The 18,426-nt window shown below is 31.0% G+C and overlaps 5 protein-coding genes across 5 annotated transcripts; 4 read left to right on the forward strand and 1 right to left on the reverse strand.

The window, feature by feature from the left end:
* Nucleotides 1-1,037: 1,037 nt before the first annotated feature.
* Nucleotides 1,038-3,439, forward strand: LOC126655605 (uncharacterized). Its single transcript, XM_056103605.1, has 4 exons — nucleotides 1,038-1,187; nucleotides 2,470-2,674; nucleotides 2,831-3,244; nucleotides 3,429-3,439. The coding sequence occupies exons 1-4, from the start codon at nucleotides 1,038-1,040 to the stop codon at nucleotides 3,437-3,439; spliced, it is 780 nt and encodes a 259-aa protein (XP_055959580.1).
* A 907-nt stretch (nucleotides 3,440-4,346) lies between these two features.
* Nucleotides 4,347-6,095, forward strand: LOC126655257 (methyl jasmonate esterase 1-like). Its single transcript, XM_050349361.2, has 3 exons — nucleotides 4,347-4,817; nucleotides 5,480-5,620; nucleotides 5,781-6,095. The coding sequence occupies exons 1-3, from the start codon at nucleotides 4,446-4,448 to the stop codon at nucleotides 6,063-6,065; spliced, it is 798 nt and encodes a 265-aa protein (XP_050205318.1). The 5' UTR covers nucleotides 4,347-4,445; the 3' UTR covers nucleotides 6,066-6,095.
* A 1,109-nt stretch (nucleotides 6,096-7,204) lies between these two features.
* LOC130014480 (methyl jasmonate esterase 1-like) lies at nucleotides 7,205-9,686 on the forward strand. Its single transcript, XM_050349360.2, has 3 exons — nucleotides 7,205-7,714; nucleotides 8,487-8,627; nucleotides 9,315-9,686. Exons 1-3 carry the CDS (start codon nucleotides 7,343-7,345, stop codon nucleotides 9,597-9,599), a joined length of 798 nt encoding a protein of 265 aa, XP_050205317.1. The 5' UTR covers nucleotides 7,205-7,342; the 3' UTR covers nucleotides 9,600-9,686.
* A 1,285-nt stretch (nucleotides 9,687-10,971) lies between these two features.
* Nucleotides 10,972-13,286, forward strand: LOC126655256 (methyl jasmonate esterase 1-like). The gene is made up of 5 exons (XM_050349359.2): nucleotides 10,972-11,102; nucleotides 11,778-11,871; nucleotides 11,987-12,369; nucleotides 12,467-12,598; nucleotides 12,878-13,286. Exons 2-5 carry the CDS (start codon nucleotides 11,787-11,789, stop codon nucleotides 13,145-13,147), a joined length of 870 nt encoding a protein of 289 aa, XP_050205316.1. The 5' UTR covers nucleotides 10,972-11,102; nucleotides 11,778-11,786; the 3' UTR covers nucleotides 13,148-13,286.
* Nucleotides 13,287-14,080: 794 nt separating this feature from the next.
* LOC126654963 (salicylic acid-binding protein 2-like) lies at nucleotides 14,081-15,758 on the reverse strand. The gene is made up of 3 exons (XM_050348968.2): nucleotides 15,272-15,758; nucleotides 14,703-14,840; nucleotides 14,081-14,602 (listed from the first exon to the last, which is right to left on the reverse strand). The coding sequence occupies exons 1-3, from the start codon at nucleotides 15,647-15,649 to the stop codon at nucleotides 14,324-14,326; spliced, it is 795 nt and encodes a 264-aa protein (XP_050204925.1). The 5' UTR covers nucleotides 15,650-15,758; the 3' UTR covers nucleotides 14,081-14,323.
* Nucleotides 15,759-18,426: the final 2,668 nt, after the last annotated feature.

The raw sequence follows: 18,426 nt of genomic DNA on the forward strand, positions 1-18,426 counted from the left end.
CCCATATAAATAGCACATTATCTTTTTTAGGGTACACAACAAGTGGTAGACATTTTTTAGATTATTCTCTAGTTTTTACCTCTTTTAGATTAGCCATCTTCTCCTTGGAGATTCCTCCATTGTTGGAGCTTGATGAAAGTTTTATTTGCTTTATGAGAACAAGATCTTCATTTTTATTACAAGCTACTTATTGTGAATCTTCATTATTTTTATGGTTGTTTGCTCTACTTATTTAATCAAGGTAATTCTTCTTACTTTAATGTTCTACTTTGCTCATTCCTTGATTGTTTGTGTTAATCTAAATATGAGTAGCTAAATTTCCTTTGTTAGGGGGTTAGTATGACAACTTAGGGGTTTGATTGATTGGTTGGTCCTTAGTGTTGTATGCTTTTGTTTCTTTCCTATTACTCATTGCTTGATTAGGATTAGCTACCTTAATCAATGTCATAGTTTGATTGACGCACCGAGAGGTGGTTGATTAGATCGACCTTTAGGTTAGAAAACCTAGATTTTAGAGCTCCACGAGAGTGGGTTTGAACCTAGGTGACCTTGGAGCGGATTGATTAATCGTTTGATATTGTTTTAGTTTGCCTTGTAACACGAGAGTGAGCTTGGTGTAATTAAATGACTAGATAGCGGTTTTGGCATTCCTTGAGGCTCGAGAGAGCGGGAATGACGTTTTAGGCCTCGCTCGGTCCTTAGTAGTTTACACTTGACCAATCATGATTGCATAACCTAGGTTGGATTACTAACTCCTTGACATTCCCCTTTTATTGAATTAGATTCTTGATAATTAATTCTCTTTACTTGTTTAAATTGCAATTTCACGTTAGTTTAATTCTTAGTTAGTAATTGGATACTTGAACCTTCAATTGATCGTTGCTTTCCGAATTGAATTTCTATTTACGTGTTCGCTCACTTTAAACCTCTTGTCTTCGTGGGATCGATTCCGTATTTCCGGATTACTACAAGTTAGTATTTTTGCTAACATTAAGGTGCTGATAGACGGGACTGAGATATCACATCTCCCGTTTATCATGTTTGATCATCTGGATATTCCGCTCCTTTCTGCATTTGTGGAGCGATGGCAGCCAGATACAAACTCTTTTCACATGCCATTCGGGGAGATGACCATCACATTACATGACGTGTGGCATATTCTTCGGATTCCAGTTGTTGGGGCTATGGTTTCAGGTGCGATATTCTGTTATATTTTTTACATTTTCTTGGCTTAATGGCAAAAAAAACCCAAACCTTTACGATTTGTTGCAATTATATCCAAATTTTTTAATTTTTGTAATAATATCCAAATTGGATTATTTTGTTGCAATAATATCCAAATTGCACTTTTTGTGTGAATTTTTTTGAGTTTTTTTGCCATTTTTTGGGAGTTTTACTATATTATTATACATCAAAACATAATAATAGCCTAATATCTTAATTGAAAACAACAAGTTTAACCATCAATTTGATTATTATTACTACAAAAAAATGCAATTTGGATATTATTGCAACAAAAAATACAATTTGGATATTATTGCAAAAATATACAAGTTTGGATATAATTGCAACAAGTCGTAAAGGTTTGGGTTTTTTTTACCAGTAGGCCTATTTTCTTTGTGTTGAATGTAAAGTTCGAACTTTAAGTTTGGACAACATTGTTATAGTTTGATGTGCATTATATGTTAAGTACAGAACGAAATAAATTTTGAAAATGAGATAAATGAAAATGAAATAAATTCTATGTTTTTATTGAAATCGGGATAATACGGCCATATGTAAAACTAACGAGAGGGTTTTCAACTACCATGTTTTTTATTCTGGATTGCTAAACACCGCCCCTTTTTACTTAGTACCGCACAACCACATTACATATTTGCCCTTTTCACTTTTTCAATAGAAAACCAATTCATAAAAAAAACCTAAATCCTCTCAACTCATTCAACTTTTCACAAATTCATATATTACGAAAATTTCGGATTTGGAACGAGATAGAAATCGACAACCTCCGGTAAGTTTTTTTTTATTAATTTTGGTTTTTTTTAAAAAAATAACAATTAAAAAAAAGAGAAAAGGGGATTTTACGTCCCCTCCGGAGGAGGAGACGCCGGAAACCGGCGTCCCCTCTTCCGGAGGGGACGTGAAATCCCACGTTCCCTCCGGAAGAGGGAACGTGGATTTCCCACGTTCCCTCTTCCGGAGGGAACGTGCGAAAACGGCGTCCCCCCTTCCGGAGGGGACGTGGGCGTCCGGCGTCCCCTCTTCCGGAGGGGACGCCGGACGCCCGTTCCGGAATTTAATAAAATTTGAAATTTTTTTTTAAAAAAAATAAAAATTTAAATCTAATTATTGTTTTTTTAAAATAAAAAACAATAAAATAAATAATTATTTGAAATAAATTAAATAATTTTAGAAATTTATTTAATTTAATATATATTATTTCTATAATTTAAATTATTATAACTGCAGGGCAGAAAGCGTATGGGGAAGACGTTTTTGGCCCCAGAATTAGGGGGATCGGGAGCCCGTCACGTTACGACGCGTAAAGTTTCTGCCTCGGCTCGACGGAAGAAACAAGCGCATACTTCTCCCGATGACGTCCGCATTTCTGTTGAGGATCTTAGAGAGTCTGATGATTTTGTGAGCTCAGAGGACGAGCCAGAGGACGAGCCAAGTTAAAAAATTTACATTTCTAAACGGAAAAAGGGTGCAGGTGGTCGGTTCGTTGGCGACTTGTCATCAGGTAAATATAATTAAATGATTATAATTAATTTAATAATATTGTTAAAAAAATTAAATGTAATTTAATTATGTTTAATGTTACTTTCAGGGTCGAACAGACGACCTGAAGAGGTTGACGTGTGGACCGTTACTGGTCCAGTACCTGGTGGACCCGAGGATGACACTGTTATTCCTAGTTTTCTCGGGCATGTCGCTTCTCGGCTATGGGATGGGGCGGACAGAGGCGTGCTGAAGTGTCAGACTAGACATGGAGCTCTGAAGAAGCTGAGACAGTGGTATGAGACGGCCTCAGAGGAGGTTAAGGTGCTGATAGACGGGACTGAGATATCACATCTCCCGTTTATCATGTTTGATCATCTGGATATCCCGCTCCTTTCTGCATTTGTGGAGCGATGGCAGCCAGATACAAACTCTTTTCACATGCCATTCGGGGAGATGACCATCACATTACATGACGTGTGGCATATTCTTCGGATTCCAGTTGCTGGGGCTATGGTTTCAGGTGCGATATTCTGTTATATTTTTTACATTTAATAATTCTTTAATTACGTCTCATTATTATGTTAGGTAAATTTAATGTTATTTAGGATAAGTTAATTGTTTTAGGTTATTTAATAAAATATTTAGACAAATTAGTTGTTTAATGTGGATTGTGTTTTGGTTTGCCAATTGTAATTTCTTTGCAGGACTTCACTGAAAAATGGGTGATGCTCATTTTTAGGGGAAGTGCTGCCCAATTTTTTCTAGAAATTTACTGTACCTATTGCGTGATATTAATTTAAATTGCAAAATTGGCGTCCCCTCTAGAGGAGAGGACGTTGCATTTCACGTCCTCTCCTCTGGAGAGGACGGCAAACTCTGGCGTCCCCTCCTCTGGAGAGGACGTGAAATTCAATCGTCCCCCTTCACAAATTTTAAATAAAAATTTAAAATAACTAATTTTTACCTCGGAAAAGCCGGGAAAACTTGTTTCCGACTGTCGGTACTCGTTTCCCGACGAATTATACTCGTTATCCGTCATTTTACTCGACTTTTTACGTAGTTGTTCGAGTGTGTTCGAATGAGTTGAGAGAACTTTTTTTTTTGAAATTTTGCTAAAGGGTAAAAATGTCTTTCGCCTGTGCGGTGCTAAGTAAAAAGGGGCGGCGAATAGCAATACCCTTTTTATTTTATAATATTAACCGGATTATTTACATATCCAATCTCAATGTTTTATTTTTATATTAATTTTAATTTTAAAATATTGCATTATACATCTTAGCCTTTTAATTTTTGTCACCGTGTAATACATTTGCATTTTTTATGTTGTTTCATATAGAACGAAGCTATTTTGTATATTTTGTGGCTTTTATCTCATTAAAAATGTCTACAAACTATACAATGCAAAAGAGCGTCAAATAAAGAGAGACATGATGTAACATTCTAAATCGTCGTAGAAGTGTGATGTTGGAATTTAATTTGTAAATAAACTCTATTAACATCTAAATGTTGGAAACTAATAGTAATATTTATAATTTTTTTTTAAAAAAAACAAAGAAATTCAAACATTATAAATGAACGGTTCGATATCACAAAAATTAAATTAAATTTTAAAATTGTCACATCCAATGGCTCCAATTGCAAGTTAACACCTTCTTTTAAACACAAAAGAAACGCATCATCTTCTCCACACAAAACTAAAGCCAAACACAGAAGAAAAAGAAATGGAGTCAGAGCAAAAACAGAGGCATTTTGTGTTGATCCATGGCGCCTGCCATGGAGCATGGTGCTGGTACAAGGTCTCTACTCTTCTAAAATCAGCTGGTCATAAAGTTACAGCTCTAGATCTCGCTGCTTCCGGTGTGAATCCAAAGCAGGTGAATCAGATTAAATCAGTAGCGGATTACTTTGAGCCGTTGACGGAATTTATGGATTCTTTGCCGTCGGAAGAACGAGTGATTTTAGTTGGTCATAGTTTTGGTGGACTTGGTGTGTCTGTTTCCATGGAGAGATTTTCTGATCAAATTTCAGCTGCAGTTTTTGCTGCGGCGACGATGCCGGGTCCGGAATTGAGTTACTCCGCCGTTATAGAAGAGGCAAGTTTGCTTCCTCCGGTGGTTGCATTTTTGAGTAGTTTTATCTTATCTTATCATAATCCTATTATACTCTTAGTGTATTTTTGAGCAAATTAATATGTAGTCCTTATAATACTTTTTAATCACATATTGCCCCATTTGAAATACGTCCATTCTGTTTAAAAAGCAAACAATAATTTTTTTTATTTTTATTTCCGTCAATAGTTTAAAATCTTTTGTTCATTATAATTAATTTATTAAAATAATTTTATAAGTTTTTCGAAATTTTTTAAAAGTTAATTATTGTTAAAGTATTATATTTAATGTTCATAAAAGAATATTTTGATAGTTTTATCTTTAATTAATATTAAATGTGCTAATATTTTTATTTTTATAAAATATAAAAGTGATATTTTCATGGTTATATTTTAAATGTCAAATATTAAATACGCTATCGTGATTTCAGTTTCTTCCATAAGCATTCTCCCTTCTTAATTATAAAAAAGAAAATTTAAATTAGTTTATTTTTAACATGCTTTATTTATTTAATAATTAGATGAAATTGATGAAAATTCATTAAATGGTAATAAACAAAGGAGTATAAAATAGGGTAATATATGAAGACCCTTTTTTGAATATTCTTATCAGATGTAATAATTGAAGTGTAATTTGGGAAACTGCAGTATAGTAGGAGAATAAAATTGGATTCCTCGGTGAAGGACTCGAAGCTTACATTTGGTGATGGGCCTAACAACCCTCCAACCGCTCGACTATTTGGCCCAAAGACTATGTCAACCTATTTGTACCAACTCTCACCATTAGAGGTAAATGATTTTTGTGTGAAATAATAAAGAGATTTTTTAAATTAACGGGAGGAGAATAATTTTTTATTTGGTTTAAACTTTATTTACATAAATGATTTGTTCTTGTGCTATTTATTGATATATCATTATAAAAGAAAAAGAAATTGATGAAATAATGTAGGACCAAATGCTTGGAATGATGTTGATTAGACCATTCCCAATCTTTAGCAAGGAGACAGTGGAAAAAGAAGTAAAATTTAGCAAGGAAAAGTATGGATCAGTTGCTAGGATTTATATAGTGTGCGGCCAAGATGAGATGGTTAATGAGGGTCTTCAAAGATGGATGATCCATAACAATCCTCCTGATGAGATCAAGCTTATATCTGATTCTGATCATATGCTCATGTTTTCACAGCCTCGAGAGTTTTGCTCTTGTCTCCAGGACATTGCCTCTAAATATTTTTGAATATTACATAATAGCCAAAATTCTTGCTAATTTCAGTGAAGAATTTGCTTAACTAGATGATTTCGTTAATCCAAACTAGAAGCAGTTATGATCATACAAAATTCAAAATAAAAAGGGATCAAACTATTTTTGATGATCTTACATAAAGAGATGCTTGTGTAAGACTAGGCACATCGTAATTTAAAGATCGTTTTACAAATCTAAAATATAAAAAGTCAATTGCAAATTAAATTACTAATTTTACCCTGATCTACAATTATAATACGAACATTAAAACTTGACAATGTCAGTAACTAACTTTCATTTTCTGGCAAATTAGTATACCGAATTAAAAAAACACTGACGTTGTAATATACAGCCACATGTTGTTGCATGATTGGTCGATTTTCCAATTTGCTAAAAATGAAAGTTGGTTAATAATAGGCCTAATTACTTAAAAAAACCCCACCTTGAAACAATTTTTCGTTTATACCCTGACCTAGGAAAAAGTTCATTTGTACTCTTTTTTTTATTTTTCGTTTTCAATTGTACCCCAAAATTTTATTTTTTCACAATTTAATTAATTATAGGATGAAAATATTAAAAGTAATTAAATAGAAGGGTTATATCATCTTTTTTCTATTTGAAAAAATACAAATAAGTTAAAAAATGAAGGATTATTTTAAGCCTTTTCTAGATAAAAAAAGTTCAATTTAGTGCTTTAAGGTAGAGTTGAAAACAAAAAATCAAAAAAAGGTACAAATGAACTTTTTCCTAAGTCATGGTATAAACGAAAAAATATTACAAGATGGAGGTTTTTTAAATAATTAAGCCTTAATAATATTGCCAAGTTTCAAATTTCATGTTTTAATTTAAAATCAAGCTAAAAATACTTAAGTGATAGTCAAATTTTATTTATTTTTTACCTTAAAATTTCTCATGTACGTATAATTGATCTAAAATATTCCATTCAAAATGAAATTACATATGTTTGATAATTTTATAAGATAAAATTAGCAAAATTCGGCTTCCAAATGTCGAAATCCGGCTGTCATCTTATTATTTTCGCCGGAAAAACACATTTAAAAAAATGAACTTTAGTACTTAAAAAAAAGTTAAAATTTAGAAATGAAAAAAAAACAAAAGAATTCAGTGGCCTTCTGAGTTAATTGCCCTACGCTACATTCTACAAACATATTGACCAGACTAACACATTTAACATACACCATAAATTTGTTAATTTAAAATAATTCATGTCATTTACACAAAACTGAAGCCAAACACAGAAGAAAAAAGAAATGGAGTCAGAGCAAAAGCAGAAACATTTTGTGTTGATCCATGGAGCCTGTCATGGAGCATGGTGCTGGTACAAGGTCTCTGCTCTTCTGAAATCAGCTGGTCATAAAGTAACAGCTCTAGATCTAGCTGCTTCCGGTGTGAATCCAAAGCAGGTGCATCAGATTAAATCCGTCGCTGATTACTTTGAGCCGTTGACGGAATTTATGGATTCTTTGCCGTCGGAAGAACGAGTGATTTTGGTTGGTCATAGTTTTGGTGGAGTTGCTGTTTGTGATGCCATGGAGAGATTTTCCGATAAAATTTCAGCTGCAGTTTTTGCCACGGCGACGATGCCGGGACCGGAATTGAGTTACAACACCGTTATGGAAGAGGCAAGTTTGCTCCTCTCAGTCACCGTATTTATTTAGATATTTTCTCATTTTTCTGTTTCTTTATTTTTTTAATTCCCCTACTTCATATTCATCAATAATAGTATTTTTTATTTGGTTGCTTAAAATAGACAAATAAATTTAGAGTTATGAAACTAATTTAATTTATACTAAAATAGTGTGGATTTTGGTGTAATTTTTAAATTGTTTTCTTTTATATGTACTCCTATTTATTATTATGTGTTTTTTTAGTGAATTTATTCTATAGAATTTGTTTATAAAATTTAGAAAGAAAAAAGAAAGATTTAATGGAAAATTATCTTTAAAATAAAATGAAAAAGTCAGAGATTGACATATATTTTTAGCCAAATATTGTAAAAAGGCCAAAACTTTCACAAAAATTTCACAAAAGTCGTGACCTTTCAATTTTGTCGATTTTGGCCAAAAAATGATTATTTGGTTTCACAAAAATTCTGACCTTTTAATTTTGTCGATTTTGGCTAAAAATGGATTATTTGGTTTCACAAAAATCCTGATCTTTTAATATATGTGCATGTCACATAGGTGCCACATAGACAAATTGAAATTAAATTGAGAGTTGGCCACAATTAAAATCAAATAATCTGTTTTTTGGCCAAAATCGACAAAATTAAAAGGTCAGGACTTTTATAAAACTTTTATAAAAAGTTTGGCTTTTTTACAGCATTTGACCTATATCTTTTATTAGATGAAAATTGAAATTAATGGGTGCTATGTGCATTGAAAAACTATGCAGTATAGTAGTAGAATTACAATTGACCCTTCAATATGGGACACGAAGCTTTTGTTTGATGATGGGCCTAATAACCCTCCAACCGCTCGACTATCTGGGCCCAAGACTATGTCTGCTTGTTTATACCAGCTCTCCCCACCCGAGGTAAGTTTAAGATCTCATAAATAATGATTTTTAAAAGGGAAAAGGGTCATTTATGCCCCTATGGTTTATCTCCAGGATCAACTAAGCCTTCAACGTCCGGAAAGGTTCAAATATGCCCCTAACGTCTTAAAATGTTGACAACCAGGCCCTTAATTGTGACGCATAAATGAAATGTTAGGGGTCTGGTTGTCCAAATCGGGTGCCTGATTGTTCATTTTCTAAGACGTTAGGTGCATAATTGAACCTTTTTGTACGTTGAGGGCTTATTTGATCCTAAAGCCAAACCTTAAGGGCATAAATGACCCTTTTTCCTTTTTAAAATTGTGCATTTTTTAAAAATCATATCTCACCTTAAAGTTTCACATGAAACTGAAAAAACGAACGCATCTAGATTCCTTTTTATCGGTTATTTCCAAAGGCTCACCCTTCGGGTACTTAGAAAGCAGCCATGGCCGGGTGTCACATAAAATTCGATATGGATGTCACGTTAATGATTAAAATATCTTCTAATAAAAGTATTTTTTTTTTATTATAGACATTCATGTGATAGCTAAATCATCATATTTTAAACGGAAAGATATTGCATGTTAACCTTACTAAATTGTATTTTATTTATATCATGTTAATAATTAATATAAATGATTTATTATTTATAATAAAAGAGCAAAAATTGATGAAATGATGTAGGACCTAATGCTTGGAATGATGTCGATAAGACCATTCCCTATCTTTAGCAATGAGGCAGTGGAAAGTGAAGTAAAATTTAGCAAGGAAAAGTATGGCTCAGTTGCTAGAGTTTATATAGTATGCGGCCAAGATCACATTGTTAATGAGGATCTTCAGAGATGGATGATCCATAACAATCCTCCTAATGAAATCAAGTTCATATCTGATTCAGATCATATGGTCATGTTTTCACAACCACAAGAGTTTTGCTCTTGCCTCCTCGAGATTGCCTCTAAATATTTTTGACTATTCATTATTGTCTATTTTAAGTGTATAAATTAAATTTCTCAAATGCGATAAATATTATAAATTAAAAAAAAAATCAAATGCGACAAATATCTTGGATCGGAGGGAGTAGAATTTTTTTGACAGTATATTCTTTATTTTTGTTGCTATTATACCAATGGAGCCGTGACACCTCAGCACCGTGTATGAATTTGAGAAAAAGTGATAGTTCATGCAAGGAAATGAGAAAATTTAAACTACGTGATTAAAATGAGAAACCGTGTAAAGTTGGTGAATTTTTATAACATTAACCCTTAAATAAATCATTAAAATTTAATTTTTATTAATATTTTTGAATAAAATTTTAATTTTTATTAATTTGTTTTTATAAAATATCGATTGTTTAGGTATAGATGAATGATTGATATTATAATCAATTAAATCAATTTTAATGATGATTAAACAAAATTTTTTGTGCCTTAAAATTAAACTAATAATAAAATTTTGGTTAATTCGAACATATATTAATTAAATGATATTGGGAGTTTATATTTAAGCAAATGTCGTATTCAGTTACTTAATGTGTAATTTTATATAAAAAAATTCTTTAACAATTAGTTTTTTTTATAACTTTGTAAATTAGAAATGATTTTTTAAACCATTTCTTTTAATTAAACTATAATTGACATTTTCGCAATGAATTAGGGATGACAATAGGCGAAGACTGGATGGGGAAGCAATCCCCATCCCCGTTTCTAGTGAATTTCATTTCATTAACAAAGATAAATTCATCCTCGTCTTTATTTCTATTGTACTTTCCGTACTTATGGGAATCTCCATCCTCGTATATTTAATACAAATATCTAACTAATTTAATTTTTTCATCAGAAATATGTGCAAAATTTGTAATCTATCCAAATCTATAAACTCTTAATAATATTAATTAACTGCTACATTTTTTTTATTGAAAATACTAGTATTTTTATTTTTTTAAATTTGAAAAAGCTACAATCAAACACCGAACTAGCATGTACATTTATATTTTTTATTGTCAAGAATTTATATTTTTTTCTAAACAGAACAATATGTATATACGAATTGCAATGTTATATTTTTATAATTAAAGTTATATTAATTAAAATTAAATTAAATTTATTTATGAATAACATATTAATTTTTTTTTTATATAATAAATAAAATGATATATCTATACACACATATAATCTTTGATCTTTAGGTAATACTAATACTTATATTTTTGTTTATTTCTAAGGATACAGTTGTTCTATTTTAAAACTTTCAGGATTTATTTGCACCAAATGACAATTAAATATTTGTCGAGATATTTTGTGTACCTGGCATCTTAAGAACCATTCACTTGATGGTTTTGTTTTTCAGCAGTGTATGATATTTATTAAGTCCATTTCATGTAAACAGATAAACTGGAATTCAATTTAAAGAAGCCAAGCCTTCATGACATCCATGGAGTGAAGTTATAAACTTGATTTTATCTATTTTTTATGGGTAAGATAATACTATCCTTAATTTAATAGATGTCACAGTTTTATATATATGCTTGCTGGTTTTGTGGATAAAAGTTTGTGAAAATGGTGATTTTATTAAATTATAATTTGTGTAGACTAGACCAAGCATGTCATATTGGTTGATTAACTTCCATTATATTAAGGCTATGTTTGGTTAATGAATGCAATAACATAGATAAAAAATGAAATAATAACTATTTTTTATGTTTGGGAAGAATTTTTCGTTTATGGAAGAATTTTTTATCCTTCCATAAACGAAAATGAGAAATAGCTATTCTATACGGAATAGTTGTTATTTACCGAGCCTATTTTATGAACCAAATAGCTATAGTAATTAGGTAAAAGAGAGGTTTTTGTTTATAATTACTAGACATTGGTATTATTTATGGATCTAATATTCATGTGCCATGAAATGCAGAGTACTTATAATCTGAAAGATAAAGATTAAGTGTAGATGTGAAGTAGTATTGATATGATTGGTTAGCAGCTCGATAAACGTAACTTAGAACTTTTAGTTTCCTGTAGGCTACTAAGTTGCTCGATTTTTTTTCGAATTATACGTTTTGGCGTTTTATTGTCATATTCGAAAACTTACATATTACTCTGGCACCTTGACATACTAACATAATTCACACTTGCATCCCTCTTGTCTCAGGATCAAACGATGTTATCCTCTAGCTTCCTTTCAATCATTCTGTTCGTTTCAGCTTTTCTCGTTTCGGTGTTTTCGTTTCCAAGCCACATAGCCTGTAAGTTCTATATTTGGTTATCCTTATGTCATTTTTGATCTCCAGAATTGCTTGCTGGATTAAATAGCGTAATTTTTCGGCCAAATTTCAAATAAAATTTTCTTTAATCTCCTAGTAAATAAAGAAATGGAAAGCAATCCACAACAGAGGCATTTTGTATTAGTTCATGGCGCTTGTCATGGAGCCTGGTGCTGGTACAAGGTTTTTACACTCCTAAAATCAGCTGGTCACAATGTTACTGCTCTAGACCTTGCTGCTGCTGGTGTGAATCCGAAGCAAGTAGACGAGCTCCACTCAAGTTCCGATTACTTCGAACCATTGTTTGATTTTATGGAATCTCTGCCATCACAAGAAAGAGTCGTTCTAGTCGGCCATAGTATGGCTGGCACCGGTATTGCTATGGCTATGGAAAGGTTTCCGCAGAAAATTTCTGCAGCCGTGTTTGCTGCTGCTACCATGCCGGGCCCTGACTTGAGTCCTAGTGCTATTTCCGCAAAGGTAATAGCACGAAATGTTTCGTATGAGTTTCACGAACTTCATTTTAGTTTAGAACTTTGAAGGACGTAACGAAACTTATGTAATTTCGAATGTACAGTATGCTAAAAAATTCAGCGATAGCATGGACAATCAATTGTTCTACGGCAATGGACCCGACAGTCCTCCAACAGCCGTGGTCCTTGGTCCCAAGTACATGGAAACCAAGTATTATCGTTTTTCTCCACGGGAGGTAATTATTTATTATCTGTCTCGCTATGCAAAAGTTGAACAAGTTAATTATTGCGTGAGACATATTGCCAATGAATTTACAGTCCGTCCCCATTTATCAGTTAAAAATGAATAGGATGTATGAATTGATCTTGTAGCAATTGTTAGATAGAATTTGAATAATTCATTAAAACCAACATTAGAAAATATCCGAAAAATGAGATTAGTTAAATGAAACTATACATGACATTTGTACAAAATTCTTCATTACTTAAATTATGACGTTATTAAAATGATCCAGGATTTGGCATTAGCTACATTTTTGGTCCGACCGGTACCTGTATTCAGAAATAAACAAACTGAAATACACTTTACGAAGGAGAATTATGGATCGGTTCGTCGAATTTTCGTCGTGTGCGATGAAGAAAATGCAGAAGAACAGATATGGATGGTAGAAAATAATCCTCCGGATGAATGGAAGATAATCTCGGGCTCTGATCACATGGTCATGTTTTCCAAAACTCAAGAATTTTATTCTTACCTCATAGAGATTGGACAGAAATACTTCTAAATTGTTCATGTGCTGAGGTAATTCGAAAATTAGAAAATATTAATAATTTACATAATATCTGTTTTTGACTAAGTGTTAGTTGTATTTGTATAATAAAATGTAATTTTCGAATGCACATTATTGAAACTCTATTTTTTTAGTGATTTTAGCTATGTTTGAAGGAACTTTGATTGATCAATAAAAAAATGAGTAGCAAGCTGTCTATTTGTATTCATTTAAATTTTAAATAAAATAATGCAACTTGCGACACTATGCACAACTAATCCATGAAATTAATAATGTTAAAATTGATATATTATGTTTTGATTCCAAGGATTATTGAATAGAATCATCATATTGCTTGATTCATTCACTTTATTTTAAACTTAAATTTTAAATTTTCTTCTTAATTTATGTGTTGTTAATAAACACATAAAAATTAATTTAGTATCAAATTGATTAGAAATTTATTGATTATTATATAGTATCAAAATTAGTCAAGAATGTCAATTGAACAAGAAATACTTGTGTGAACCAAGTTCGCCACGTAAAATTATGAAACATCAATTAATCGTGTGACACGTATCAATAATAAATGTGATAATCAAACTTTTGAATATCACATTAATTAATTATAGTTAAAATATAATTAATATAGTATTTAATGATTGGTTATCACATTTACTATTAGCACGTCTCACATAGTTAATGGATGGTTCATGATTTTATATGGCGAACTTGGTTCACACAAGAATTTCTCGTATTGAACGCACGGGAGTTAGGGTTCGTGTGCGTGTTTAGGGAGAAAATTGATAACAATGGATGAAAATTTGATTAATTTGGTAATAAAATTAATTTTATACTACTTAATCATCACTTATAATTTCAAGGGACAGATTCATATTTAAATCTTATATTTTATTTTCTTACTTAAGATGACAATGCAAGCTGAAGTTGTTCGAAATGTTTGGTATAACTTCATTTTCAGTGACATTATTTCATATAAAGAAGATTATAGGACTAAACTCTAATTAGTTTAATTAATCCTACAATTTTGACCCCCAAAAAAGTGAAACAGACGCCAATATACAAATAGCATTATTTCATCCCATATACATGATAATATTTTTTTATTCATAGAAGTTTTAACGGACCGTATGAATTGCACAATTTAGAATAGCTCGATTCTGAATATATTTAGTCGTATTTAAGTGCTGTTGCAATTAAATGTTGACAAAGATCGTGCGGCTTGGAAGCCATTGGCATATGATCAGAATCAATCTCAATCACATCTTCAATCCCACTGGATTTTATGGTCCATCTCTGAAACTCTTCTGAGACGGCTTTATCATCCGTACACACAATATAAACTCGTCGAACCGATCCGTATTTTTCATCGGAGAATTTCTTGGCCGTAGCTAAATCTGATACGAAAAATGACGATGGTCTGTACATAATTTTTCCTAGCTCAAGATCCTTCAAGTAATAAGTATCACACAAATTGATTATTAGCACCATGAAAATTGAGTCTAATTAAGCCCTTAAAATTAATGTAAAATAACAATATAGCATGTACCTCAATGGAACTTAAATCATAGATCGTAGAAGCTAGAAATTTGGAACCAAAGTGTACCCACATTATTGGTCCATTGGTGCTTTCTTCCATTGATCTTTGATTATCTTTTCCGGCATCCGGTAAAGCCGTCTCGTACAGCTTATGGTTGAAAAAGTAAAAATTTATTAGGTATTAGCTGAAAATCTGATCAATTGATGCTGATGTGGCATGTCGAAACCAAAAAACAAAAGACATGGTAAAATGAATTCCAATGTCTTCATTGATACCGATTATAGGTGATTCAAATTTTAAATAAGAAATTTATAATTTTAACACGAACTTTTAGTTTTACAGTTTGAAACATAGGCTTACACTTCTTAACAATTTGAATCACCAATTAATAATCCGATCAATCGGTATTATAGTGGCATGTCATTAACCAGAAAAAAGGCACACTAAGATAGATTCCGACGTCTAAATTATCAACGATAAATCAAATATAACAATTGGTGAGTCGAATTATGAAAACTAAAAATAGAAGTTTGTATTTTCAAACCGTAAAAACTAAATATGTGTTATATATTACGTACCTTGTCGAAAACGTATGATGGTTGGTTCAACGTATCAGGCACAACTGCTGATACAAAAACAGCAACTGAAATCTTCTGAGGGTAAATTTCCATTGCCAAAGCCAAATTCATACCACCTAAACTATGACCTACTAATATAACTTTTTCATTTTCATGTAGTGACCCCATAAATTGCATCAAAGGCTCATTATATTCGTTAAATGAATGGACCTCTTTGTATGTCTTGGGGTGCTTGCCGGAAGCCGCCATGTCTAGCACCGTGACACGGTGGCCTGAAGCCTCGAGTCGCGGCTTGACCTTGTACCACACCCATGCTCCTCCTCCTGCACCATGGACTAGAACAAAATGCTTCCCATTATTGTAGCATTCCTCTGCCATTTTCTTTTATTGCCTCACATGTTTTAGCATCGTGCATGTATATATATGTGTAGAGAGGGGGATCAATTTGTACTAAATAATTAGGGGTTTGCATTTGGTTCGAGCCGGTAATTTTTTTAAACATCGAAATGAGCTGAGACAAGATTTTTCAAAACGAACCAGTTGATTCTGTTGATTTTTTTCTATTTAGTACAGTTATTTTAATTTGATTTGTATTAAAATTAATTAAATTTTATATCTATTATCGAACTGATCCGAAAATTTAAGTTTTAAACATCAAATCAAATTCATCTACTCGATTTGTTTAGTTTACGAACACATCTAGAAATAATTCATTGGGTCAGTTCACATGGGGAGGTGAGAGTGGACTTTGGAGAAGGCTACCATTTTTTTGTTATTTTAATGTGATGTTCAATGGCCTATTGGCCTGCTATTACTCTGGTAGTATTATATACATTTTTTTTTATCATTTTTAAGTTTCATTTATGTCTCTTTTAGAAAAGTATATTTCTGGATCAAATCTGCAAATTAAAAATTCCGCAGACAGCAATAATCGAGTTGAGTAGTTGGATCTGAAAGTGAGCTAATTGTTTGTATTTACATAAGCAAAATAGCATTTCTTAATCACTAATTACAATTATTTTTGGGGTTTTTGTATTTTCTAATTCTAAGTTCACAAAAAATTAGTTATATTATATTCGGTGTTTTTATAATTTTAATGATCGTAAAAGAATTTGGATTGCAATACTAAAACCATCCATAGCTAAAATAAAATTATTGATTTAAATCAGTAGCTAATTAGTACGGAAAATCAATTGGAGAATTTAAATATTCATCGATAAATTTCATTTTATCAAATGAAGGTATATTAGCAGCGGAGTTTTCGGTCGCTATATTTGCTTGATTGAGAGTACGTATACAAAAAAAATTGGCGTTCATATGGTTTAATATTTTTTGTTTTTGATCAATTACAGTTTAATAGTTGAGGAATTTGCACAAAATACTCCCTTTTTAAAAATATTTGTAAAAATACTCCGTTTTTTGAAAAATTATTTTTTTACCTTTTCTTTTGAAAATTTATTTTTTTACTCTGAAAAAATTTGTAAAAATACTCCGTTTTTTTTAAACTGTTTGAAACTGTATTATAAACGGTTTCAAAGATGTATACTTTTAAAAAAATTGAAACCTTTTGAAACTGTAATTGAAACTGTTTTTTAAAACGGTTTCAAATTATTTTTTAAAAACAGTTATAAACCGTTTGAAACCTAATTAAAAACCGTCTTTGAAACGGTTTATAAATGTTTCAAATTTTAATTATTTTCTGAAACCGTTTGAAACTATTAGAAACTGTATATGAAACGTTTTGTAAAATAGTTTCAACTTATCTATATCTATACTATATATAAAAGCACGGATGGGGGGGGGACAGGCAAATTTACCGAATAATCCTTTTCAGTTTACTACTAAATGAAGGTTTTATAGTCATTAACTAATTGGTTATTTAATTAATCACTATTATAATTAAAATCCTAATTAGAATAGGTAGCTAAATTATCTCCATATTGTAATTAAAGTCCTAATTAGAATAGGTAGCTAAATTATCTCCAATTTAGTTTTTAATATGTACAAAATAACTAAATTGTTTCCAAATTAGTAGGAATACATATCTTTTAGTAATATTATTAAAATTTCTATCTTATTATTTTTAAAGATATTATTAATAAAATTAAATTAATTATTTAATTAAGTTTATTATAAACCAAAAAAAGAATAAATTCAGTGTGGAAAAAATTTAATAGCCGAATATATTATATTTACTTTTAAAAAAATTCTTAACTAATTTAATATTAATTATAAATAAAAAAATTGATATAATTATAATAAATTTACTAATATGTTCATTGACGAGTTACGTTACGAGCCACGTGCATAGCACGTAATGCGAAACTAGTTTTTTTAAAAACAGTTATAAACCCAATTAAAAACTGTCTTTGAAACTATATTAGAAACTGTATTTAAACCGTTTTGTAAAACAGTTTCAAATTGTGTTTTTGAAACTGTTTGCAACTGCGGAGTAAAAAAATAAACTGCGGAGTAAAAAAATAAATATATAAATTTTTTAGGTACGTTAATAAATATTCAGTTTTTGAGGTATTTTTGACAAATATTTATAGTTTTTGAGGTATTTTTGTAAATCACCCTTAATAGTTTAGTAAAAGAAATAGGATCTAAACCTCAGGAAAGAAGCTTATCTTCCTAGGCTACTGGGCTGTTCCAGCCCATCTAGACTTAAAAGCCCAGCATGGAAAGTCCAACCCATATTCCTAGTGCTAGCTGGAGCAGCGATTGGGCCTTTATGGCCCAGGCGCTGCACATAAGGAGGGGAAAAGAAGAGCAAAGACCATAATTTTTAAAGAATACAATTTTCCACAAATAATAATTTTTAAAGAACAAAACTTAATATATTAGTTAGAAAAAGTTAAATGAAATGCGAGGTTTAAACTTTTATTAAGCAAAATATTTTTCTCCTGGTAGAAAATGATTTATACATTGGGATTTATAACTTCTCTTTCAGAAAAACAAATTACTTATAAAGAAAAAGATAAGAATTGAAACTGTATTTATAACACAATATAAAAATTTAAAAGTGAAAGTAAAACATATATATTAAATGACATTGTCTAAAAATTAAGGTTTAATTACTTAAAAACCACCCAACTTTAACTTTTTTTTTGTTTATACTCTGATTAAAAAAAATCATTTATACCTTTAAGTAT

The sequence above is a fragment of the Mercurialis annua genome, linkage group LG7 (genome assembly GCF_937616625.2).
Source record: "Mercurialis annua linkage group LG7, ddMerAnnu1.2, whole genome shotgun sequence".
Classification (NCBI taxonomy): Eukaryota; Viridiplantae; Streptophyta; class Magnoliopsida; order Malpighiales; family Euphorbiaceae; genus Mercurialis; species Mercurialis annua.

Excerpts from the sequence above, each read along its gene's own strand:
- LOC126655605 (XM_056103605.1), top strand. The coding sequence starts at position 1,038 with ATGTTTGATCATCTGGATATTCCGCTCCTTTCTGCATTTGTGGAGCGA. Across the intron at positions 1,188-2,469 it reads TTCCAGTTGTTGGGGCTATG|GGCAGAAAGCGTATGGGGAA; the intron begins GTTTCAGGTGCG and ends TTATAACTGCAG. Across the intron at positions 2,675-2,830 it reads CGAGCCAGAGGACGAGCCAA|GGTCGAACAGACGACCTGAA; the intron begins GTTAAAAAATTT and ends TGTTACTTTCAG.
- LOC126655257 (XM_050349361.2), top strand. The coding sequence starts at position 4,446 with ATGGAGTCAGAGCAAAAACAGAGGCATTTTGTGTTGATCCATGGCGCC. Across the intron at positions 4,818-5,479 it reads ACTCCGCCGTTATAGAAGAG|TATAGTAGGAGAATAAAATT; the intron begins GCAAGTTTGCTT and ends GGGAAACTGCAG. Across the intron at positions 5,621-5,780 it reads ACCAACTCTCACCATTAGAG|GACCAAATGCTTGGAATGAT; the intron begins GTAAATGATTTT and ends GAAATAATGTAG.
- LOC130014480 (XM_050349360.2), top strand. The coding sequence starts at position 7,343 with ATGGAGTCAGAGCAAAAGCAGAAACATTTTGTGTTGATCCATGGAGCC. Across the intron at positions 7,715-8,486 it reads ACAACACCGTTATGGAAGAG|TATAGTAGTAGAATTACAAT; the intron begins GCAAGTTTGCTC and ends AAAACTATGCAG. Across the intron at positions 8,628-9,314 it reads ACCAGCTCTCCCCACCCGAG|GACCTAATGCTTGGAATGAT; the intron begins GTAAGTTTAAGA and ends GAAATGATGTAG.
- LOC126655256 (XM_050349359.2), top strand. The coding sequence starts at position 11,787 with ATGTTATCCTCTAGCTTCCTTTCAATCATTCTGTTCGTTTCAGCTTTT. Across the intron at positions 11,872-11,986 it reads GTTTCCAAGCCACATAGCCT|TAAATAAAGAAATGGAAAGC; the intron begins GTAAGTTCTATA and ends TTAATCTCCTAG. Across the intron at positions 12,370-12,466 it reads CTAGTGCTATTTCCGCAAAG|TATGCTAAAAAATTCAGCGA; the intron begins GTAATAGCACGA and ends TCGAATGTACAG.
- LOC126654963 (XM_050348968.2), bottom strand. The coding sequence starts at position 15,649 with ATGGCAGAGGAATGCTACAATAATGGGAAGCATTTTGTTCTAGTCCAT. Across the intron at positions 14,841-15,271 it reads CATCATACGTTTTCGACAAG|CTGTACGAGACGGCTTTACC; the intron begins GTACGTAATATA and ends TTCAACCATAAG. Across the intron at positions 14,603-14,702 it reads ATGATTTAAGTTCCATTGAG|GATCTTGAGCTAGGAAAAAT; the intron begins GTACATGCTATA and ends TATTACTTGAAG.